At 41.3% G+C, this 9,630-nt stretch overlaps 1 protein-coding gene across 1 annotated transcript; it reads right to left on the bottom strand.

Annotated features, from left to right (window-relative positions):
* Positions 1-345: 345 nt before the first annotated feature.
* Positions 346-7,977, bottom strand: LOC138963597 (gastrula zinc finger protein XlCGF57.1-like). Its single transcript, XM_070335448.1, has 2 exons — positions 7,556-7,977; positions 346-2,997 (listed from the first exon to the last, which is right to left on the bottom strand). The coding sequence occupies exons 1-2, from the start codon at positions 7,665-7,667 to the stop codon at positions 1,739-1,741; spliced, it is 1,371 nt and encodes a 456-aa protein (XP_070191549.1). The 5' UTR covers positions 7,668-7,977; the 3' UTR covers positions 346-1,738.
* Between the last annotated feature and the right edge of the window lie 1,653 nt (positions 7,978-9,630).

Here is a 9,630-nt window from a genome sequence, read left to right as displayed (position 1 = left end):
TAAAAATCAAATTCCATGACTTTCCAGGTTTTCCATGACCTGTACGAACCCTGTTAGATTTGAACAAATCTAAAATACTACACATTACACTATTTCAGAAAGTATCATGTGAACATTTCAAAAGCGGCTCTTATTAATGAAGTAAACAAAACAGTATATCACCAAGACATTCTGTAATTACAAGAGAACTTTAGTAATCAATAGAATTGTTTCATTTTTGACTCAGCAAAATCCCTTTGTCGAAAATCCGCAAGTTTGTTTTTAAAACCTTTCTCCTTTATTGTTTTGCTGCGAACTTTAGGAAAAAGAAATCACCCCCCCCCCCCCCCCCCCCCGGCAATGCGAATCTTGTCATCAGTGCTTTGTAAAGAGAAAACTGACAAAACATGCACAGTTAATTACTGTTAACCTAGTAAGTTGGCAATGCAGGCCTTGAACTCTTTGGACAACACAGTCCGGACGATGTGGGTCGTATACGGCCCGCCAGTCTCTCACAGTGAAGCCAAAACCCTGGTGAAAAGACACTACCAAACCACCTGGAATGCCCAATACAGCCTGCCATCTGATGATCAGATGCCCAACCTACAGCGCCATCAGCAGACCATCCTCTTCCGCCTACGGACTGGACACTGTCGACTGCGTGCCCACATGCACCGCCTTGGTCTGTCGCAGACACCGAACTGCCCGTGCGAAACAGGCCCACAGACCCCGGAGCACATCCTGCAGACCTGCCCGCTCCACCAGGAAGCCAGAACAGATCACTGGCCCCAAGGTGCCACACTGCAGGAGCAACTCTGGGGCACCAAAGACTCCCTGATCCTGACCACTAGCTTTATTCAAGCTACAAAACTTGAAGTCTGACCTGAGGCCAAAAAATCCTGGAACGCCGAAGAAGAAGAAGAAGTATACGACCCGACCCAAACTTTCTAAAGGAGGATTCAACGTAAACAGATCCTGTAATCCATGTCAGAGGTCGGTGGGTTATAGAAACACGAAAATACCCAGCATGAGAGATGTTCAACGTGCGGGCTACCTCACCTGCCTTGACCTCTCACCAATTCATTGTAAAGCGCTTAGAGAACGTCAAGCGCTCTATAAATCTCCCATATTATTATTACACAACCCACGCCATCCGAATAGGGATAAACACCGTCAAATGTCTTCTTTGATTCCATCCGGACTGTGTAGGTCAAATGACGTCATTGTTTATTTGTTTGATTACACAGATAATCCTTTAAAAAATGGGACGATAGGAAGGTTTTATGGTGTTTGAGGATTACATGAAGTCTCACTCAAAAAATCCCATTAGTTTTAGATATACAGACGGTTTTGTGAGGCTCTGGGTAATCCACGACCCAGGAAGTTTGGTGAAGGTTAAGAAAGTGTCAAAACTTCATGTGGTTACATGGTGGCCTAGTAATGAATGAGGCTTGATAAAGGAAAGGCTTTGCTATGAAATGTAGTAGTCTTTATGAAGACCTAATACATATGCCTTCACGAAATTATTTAGATGGAAAAGTGGGTAAAAGCCCGCCTACTTAAAAAAAAACAGACCTGGGAACCCCTGTTTTGTATAAACACTTGTTTACTCCTGTATGTGTTGCTTCAAAGTACGAGACTGTAAGAATCTTGCATAACACTCTGTGCATGCATTTGTTTTCACTCCTGTATGTGTTAACACATGTTGCGTCAAACTGCCAGACTCTTGGAACCTAGCATATCACACTCTGTACATGCATCATTGTTTCACTCCTGTATGGGTTAGCATGTGTTTCTTCAAATTCCAAGACTGTGTGAATCTAGTATCACATTCTGTACATGCATACTTTTTCACTCCTGTAGAATGTGTGGACATGTGTCGGTTTAAAGTACCAGACCGTGCGAACCTAGCATCACACTCGGTGCATTTGTGCTCTTTCCTCCCTGTATGCGTTAACATGTGTTGCTTCAAAGTCTTGGACAGTTTGAACCTAGCAACGCACTCTGTACATGTGTAATGTTTTACTCCTGTATGTCTTAACTTGTGTTGCTTCAAATTGTCAGACCGTGTGAACCTAGCATCACACTCTGTGCATGAATACTTTTTCACTCCTGTATGTGTTAAAATGTGTTTCTTCAAAGAACGAGACTGTGTAAATCTTGCATTACACTCTGTGCATGCATATTTCTTCACCCCAGAATGTATTAACACGTGTTGCTTCAAACTCCTAGACTGTGTGAATCTAGAATCACATTCTGTACATGCATACCTTTTTACCCCTGAATGTGTGTACATGTGTCGCTTTAAATTACCAGCCTGTGCGAACCTAGCATCACACTCTGTACATGTATGTTCTTTCTTCCCTGTATGTGTTAACATGTGTTGCTTCAAAGTATAAGACAGTGTGAACCTAGCATCACACTCTGTGCATGAGTACTTTTTCCCTGCCATATGTGTTAACATGTGTTGCTTCAGATTGCCAAACAATGTGAACCTAGCACCACACTCTATGCATGAATACTTTTTCACTCCCGTATGTGTCAACAAGTGTTGCTTCAAATTGCCAGACCATGTGAACCGAGCATCACACTCTGTGCATGAATACTGTTTCACTCCTGTATGTGTTAACACGTGTTGCTTCAAATTGCCAGACCGTGTGAACCTAGCATCACACTCTGTGCATGAACACTTTTTTACTTCTGTATGTGTTAACATGTGTTGCTTAAAAACGCCAGACTGTTTGAACGTAGCATTGCACTCTAACCATGAATGTTGCTTGTCTCCTGGTTGTGTTGTTAACACGGGTTGTTTAAGATTGCTAGTCTTTGTAAGTCCCGCATCAAACTCGGTGTTCAAATATTTCTCACGTTTCAGCCACACATCACAGTCAGTACTTGAAAATTGTTCTTGTTTCAGCCAGGTATCACTGTGAGTGCTTTCTGCAGCTTGTCCTTCCAATGTCGGCACTGTAGGCATGGTAGGTGTGGTCTCTGTGGTCACAACCCATCTACCTGGCACTGGGAAACGAAAGCAAGAAATTCATGTTTGAATGCTAAATATAATTCAATTCATTATAAGTACAAAGGAAACCCCATCCTAAGACCCCCTAATTTTGAGACTCAGTTTTCTCAGATTTGCTCTGCACAACCTCTGTAAATCTACCCCTAATTTTGAGACTCAAGTTTTCTCAGATTTGCTCTGCACAACCTCTGTAAATCTACCCCTAATTTTGAGACTCAGTTTTCTCAGATTTGCTCTGCACAACCTCTGTAAATCTACCCCTAATTTTGAGACTCAGTTTTCTCAGATTTGCTCTGCACAACCTCTGTAAATCTACCCCTAATTTTGAGACTCAGTTTTCTCAGATTTGCTCTGCACAACCTCTGTAAATCTATCCCTAATTTAAGATTCCCTCCGTTTTAATAATTAATACCTGATTTGCTCATATTTTCGGAGGTCTCAGTTAATCAAAGACTTTCACTGTATCAATTCTCTCTCCGCCTGTTTCCTGTTTTGGTTAGTAATATTTTGCTTGCTGATTAAACATTTTTAAAAGCTGAAGCAGACCATTTGGAAGGCAACACTCAGAAAAGTCTGAACCGACTGAATTTGATAATTTTACACTGCATTTTATGTTTTTAGTGCAGTTACAGTTAGACAGTTGTTGATATACGTCGGTCGTCGAAAAAAAAGGGGGCGCATGGCAATTCTGTGGTTGATTAAAGTGTTAAAAGCATCCATGCCAAATTTTTGTGTCGGTAAACAGGGGAGTGGTGATCATTAAGAGGGGTCGTTATGGGAGATTCTACTTTATCCTGCATACGTGAGAGAGACACCCGTGAGATAATAATCGTTCAAATCACACGTGTGTATATCATGTAAATGAGGTCATGTCAAGCAAGTCTGGCAGGAACCTGTTTTTCCACTGCTTATGATGCCAAAGTCACCGAGACAAACGTCATTATAGAAACACAAATTGCGCTCGCTAATTACCCTCGATGAATCTTTAGAACTAACACGTCTCGCCACACTTTCAGAGTGACGTTTCTTTGCTTTGACGTAATAGATTGCACGAGGCTTTAGAAGAGATCGAGGTTCCAAAACAAGCGTCTTCAATTCAGCTGCCTCGAATGCAGGATATTTTCAGTAAAATACACGTAAGTACAGTATGTAGGATAAACAGAATACTACATGGCTTGCTGTGTCGTACCAGGGTTTTTTTTTTGTTGTTTTTTTGTTTGTCTTTACACCTGTTCCTTGTCCCGTTGTGCTCTCACACCGCCCCGTCCCTGCACTCACTGCTCCAACCACCTCTGAATTTCGTTCCGCTGCCAGACTTGTCGATTTTACAGACGCTCCAGGGGGGGATGTCGGGTCGCTGCGGTAGGCTACCCTCGGAAGATGACACTGCACTTCTGCTGAGTCACTTCGACGGTGTTCAGTAGTGGGTCTGTCCCGAGCTAACGGACGCAGCCCACTACCTACTATACCCCCTACTAACGACATTGACTTTTAAGTCGCGGAGCCAGACAGAGTGAGCGTCCCCTCCAGCGAGCAGACCGCCACCACGTCCCTCCGTCGACCCCCCAGAACGTCACACGTTGAAGACTGACAGCAGAACTACTATTCAGGGAAGGAAGGAACAGGAACACTGAGACCAAGGTCACCATGAGAGCTCCGGGCATGAAGGGCCACAAGAGCAAGGACAATTTATATTTTGGATGATTAATGAGATGAGGATGATTATAATGATGATGCTTTGGATTTCCAATTTGGTTTGAGACTACGTGACAGGGCAGCACTCTACGCTTACTGTCATAATATATCCTGGCATCAACCAGGCCCGAGAACTGCCGCACCTGCGGTGTTAGTATACAGAACCTGAGCACCCTCAAAGTCGCATTCGTTAAGTGAATGACACTCGGCTGTGTGATCCCAGCCTTCTCATAGGAACCATAGCACTTCCACTCTGGGTAGGAGCCGACCGTAGCCCGAAAAACCCACATGACCCTGATGGGATTCGAACCCACGACCTCCCGGCCCACAGCCCGATGCGCTAAGCACTGCGCTACGGGGGCCGGTTCGTACCAGGTTTACACTCGTTGCTTTTTCAAATAGTGAACAGCTCGCTTTCGCTCGCAGTTCAGTATTTAAAAAAACAACTCGTGTAAATCTGGTACGACACAGCAAGTCATGTAGTATTCTCTATGTATTGTGAAACCCTCCTTTTAAAGGCACAGTGCAGCTCACAGCCTTCGTTTTGCGTTTTTGTTGCAGCTGAGTGCATTTACAGTTCAAAAATACTCCTATGGTAGTAAAACAAACCCAAAACTACCCAACGACGACATCTGTGAAGCTCGACAGTTTCTTGTTCACGCGAGTGCATAAATTAACCTAGTTATTACGTGGTGTTTGGTCGGAGTTCGATTCAACTGAGTGATTCCGGCCTCCATTTTGTTTTACACAAACTCATGATGACGTCTGACATAGTTTGCTAGTGACGTGTCTTTTTGTGCATGATGTGGTGATCTACCTGATCTAAATTTAGATCCAAAAATAGGTCAAGACCAGCCGGGTCCGAGTACGAAATTAATTCGTAAAAAATCGCAGTTCTTGACTCTTTGGGTGCAAATCAATGAAACTTGGTAGTTCTTCTAACGGATAGCTGCCTGAGGTATGACTAAAAGCCCCAGGGGCTACGTGCACCTGGATTTGACAAGTTCAGTACCTTTAAGATCTCCGCTCCAGCCATTTCAAGACCGTATGCATTTTCTTAGATTTATATACCCTCCATTCTAAGGACTGATTTTCTCAGCTTTGTGAAGGTATTAAAAGGATGTGAGTGTTTGAGGGGTGGAGGGGGGGGGGTATGATTTTATACCCTTTTATGGAAATAAGTTTGTATAGACATTTCCTAGAAGTTTTCTATAAGGTCATACCATTATTCAAACGAAAGGCTGGATGTTAATACCGTAATTATTATAAGAAAGACTGTTGGTGGACTGGTACATCCTCTTGAGTCATTGGAGACATACAAAAGTAACGTACCCCACTAGGGGTGTGACATGTACATCTGCAAAATGTCAAGAAGCCTCACACAAGTGTCGGTATCTCTCAAACTAGTGGGAGTTTTTGATTGAGACTTCATGTATTCATCAAACACCATAGAACCTTCCTATCGACCAATTTTTAGATCATCAAACCCTAAGAGTGTGCAGAGTTTCAGAGGTTTAGCTTGAAAAACATTCGAGATAACCTCAACGTTAAGATTGTTGTCCACGTACGGCCGTACGTCCATACAGACGGAGACATATAAATCCTAATACTCACCAATTACTCAGGTGAGTCAAAAAGGGAGACAGTCTTAAAATGGGGTTACGTTTACAGAGGTTATTAATAGAAAATATATATATTTTTTGAGAAAACAGGCTTGTTAGGTGTTTTTAGCAGATGAGAAACATAAGCTATTCACAATTTAGACAACCTAAAACGTAACCTGTCAACATTCTGAGAAATGTAAGTGTTTGTTAATTGCTTTTATTGTTTTTTTGTGTGACATGAAACACAACCGCGACTAAATACTTCCTACTAACTCTCAGAGTAAAGCATAGGTTGGAACATGTATTACTAACAGGAATGTGATCCCACCTATTAGACACTAAAAAGACACCATTGATTCTTATGACACGTCACAAGAAATATTATTTTAGCGACTGAAAGTGAAACTGATTCATTATTAAAATAACAATACTTTCTTAAATATAGATTACTTTATTTTCTTAACTTATTCATAAACAGGACTCCCGTTGTAAACTGACAACATGTCCAGTATTTGTTTTTCTTATAGAAATGCCTAAAAACTTGTTTCTTGTGACATATCAAGCGTGACATTGAAATAGGGTTTAAACAGTACAGTATTAGTGTTTTTTCAGTATTACTAAAACGTAATAAAAGATTGGACATGTGTCTCAATGCTATGATGATACTCTTTCACTAACCAAAAATTGATATCAGAGTGATTCTTGTGACATTTCGTCAGTGTAACGTATGTCAAAAACGAACCATAATCTTTTAAAATAAAAGCTGTCATGCATTATTTAACGATCAGAACACAGATTAAGTGGCAATTAACAGGGCGAACCTATGAATCGGCGCGACACTCGATCACTGCCAGATTGTGAACAGACAGGGGTTATGGTCGCACATACCTCTGAATCACTGGGTCAATTTTTGTCTGGCTACCATTCGAAACTGTGTCATATTTTTTAATTTCATTCAAGTTTCAATTCTTTGTTTTTGTTTTCATTCATTCTTTTCTTTTCCTTGTCACTGCGAATGCACATTACTTATTGCTCTGTAGGCTTGTTTATTAGGTCAATGGATATTGCCTACTAGGCAATATCGGGCTAAATTTACTCACTAGAATAACAGAGACACAGAAATGTCCACCCCTCCTCCAATTTTCTGTTCAACCATAGTTACCCAGGCAGCAAGAAAGGCTAGTGAGTTTACTCAGAAGAGTTTTGAAAAATTTACATTTTTTATTGTTTATCTAAGGTATTTCATTAACCTTACCATATGGATGTGGTTCAGTCATATGCCAACAGTCTTCAGCCACATCAATCTCTATTTTGACATCGGACAAAACAGCTGAGTCTCCTTCCTCCATGCTGTTGTGAAAAGCCATGGTCCCTGTTCACTCTTCAAGAGGCTGAGAGTTCCGGACTGTTTGTTCACTGTTCAAGGTGTTGAGGTACTAGAACTGTCGGCCTATGACTTCTCACTCTTCAAGGTAATGCTGTGGGGAAAAAAGAAAAAAGAGATTCAGCAATTATATAGAAGCAAACAAAAGGGCTTTCAGTGGTTGTTATGATTCCACTGCGAAATAGAAACATCTTACGACAAAGCTCTGGTTGTTCCAGTTACTCTATACTATGTATGTGTTCCTGTATATGTAATAACGCAAGTCATCTCATACATCAAAGCCATGTAAGGCCCCCCCCCCCCCCCCAAAAAAAAAAAAGGTCTGTTTACGGTAACATAGGCAAAAAAAATAGGGTCGGTAGGTCGCGATTTTTATTTAACAAAATTTCCTCCCAAAAAACACATTTTTAAGTTATTTTGCCAAAAAACAAAGACTTTTTTTGTTTGTTTTGTTAATGCCAAAAAAAGTCTAGGGTCGCGCGAAAAAATAGGGTCGGTCGGGATACCGTAAACAGACAATTTTTTGTGTGTGGCCTAAACTGGCCTTGATACTGAACGGATAAGGGACGCAACACAATAGTCACGTTACAGAAGGAAATTTTGGGCGGGTGAATTTGACCGTTTGGCTCACTTTTATGAGCAAACAAGAAGGGCAAAGCCCATACGACTCACATGCTTGACCTTGACATGACCTTGACCTTCAGCTAAACCTAGCAATGACATCATACACTAAGAACTGCTTTACACATTTTTCCTACCAAAATACATGTGACCTTGACCCAAGGTCAAGGTCATCCAAGGTCATGCAACACAAAGCTGTTAATTCAAGACATAGGAAGTACAATGGTGCTTATTGGCTCTTTCTACCATGAGATATGGTCACTTTTAGTGGTTCACTACCTTATTTTGGTCACATTTCATAAGGGTCAAAGTGACCTTGACCTTGATCATATGTGACCAAATGTGTCTCATGATGAAAGCATAACATGTGCCCCACATAATTTTTAAGTTTGAAACAGTTATCTTCCATAGTTCAGGGTCAAGGTCACTTCAAAATATGTATACAATCCAACTTTGAAGAGCTCCTGTGACCTTGACCTTGAAGCAAGGTAAACCAAACTGGTATCAAAAGATGGGGCTTACTTTGCCCTATATATCATATATAGGTGAGGTATTAAATCTCAAAAACCTCAGAGAAAATGGGAAAAATGGGAACAAGAAGGGCAAAGCCCATACGACTCACATGCTTTACACATTTTTCCTACAAAAATACATGTGACCTTGACCCAAGGTCAAGGTCATCCAAGGTCATGCAACACAAAGCTGTTAATTCAAGACATAGGAAGTACAATGGTGCTTATTGGCTCTTTCTACCATGAGATATGGTCACTTTTAGTGGTTCACTACCTTATTTTGGTCACATTTCATAAGGGTCAAAGTGACCTTGACCTTGATCATATGTGACCAAATGTGTCTCATGATGAAAGCATAACATGTGCCCCACATAATTTTTAAGTTTGAAACAGTTATCTTCCATAGTTCAGGGTCAAGGTCACTTCAAAATATGTATACAATCCAACTTTGAAGAGCTCCTGTGACCTTGACCTTGAAGCAAGGTAAACCAAACTGGTATCAAAAGATGGGGCTTACTTTGCCCTATATATCATATATAGGTGAGGTATTGAATCTCAAAAACTTCAGAGAAAATGGGAAAAATGTGAAAAATAGCTGTTTTTTACGCAACATTTATGGCCCCTGCGACCTTGACCTTGAAGCAAGGTCAAGATGCTATGTATGTTTTTTAGGGCCTTGTCATCATACACCATCTTGCCAAATTTGGTACTGATAGACTGAATAGTGTCCAAGAAATATCCAACGTTAAAGTTTTCCGGACGGACGGACGGACGGACGGACGACTCGGGTGAGTACATAGACTCACTTTTGCT

Source organism: Littorina saxatilis, linkage group LG4 (genome assembly GCF_037325665.1).
Source record: "Littorina saxatilis isolate snail1 linkage group LG4, US_GU_Lsax_2.0, whole genome shotgun sequence".
Lineage (NCBI taxonomy): Eukaryota > Metazoa > Mollusca > Gastropoda > Littorinimorpha > Littorinidae > Littorina > Littorina saxatilis.
Note: the sequence above shows the minus strand (reverse complement) of the source record. Positions and strands in the feature narration are given on the sequence as shown.

What these genes read in the sequence shown, in the direction of transcription:
- LOC138963597 (XM_070335448.1), bottom strand. Translation starts at nt 7,667, where the DNA reads ATGGCTTTTCACAACAGCATGGAGGAAGGAGACTCAGCTGTTTTGTCC. An exon ending in GACTGAACCACATCCATATG is followed by an intron (nt 2,998 to 7,555) that starts GTAAGGTTAATG and finishes TTCGTTTCCCAG; the next exon opens with TGCCAGGTAGATGGGTTGTG.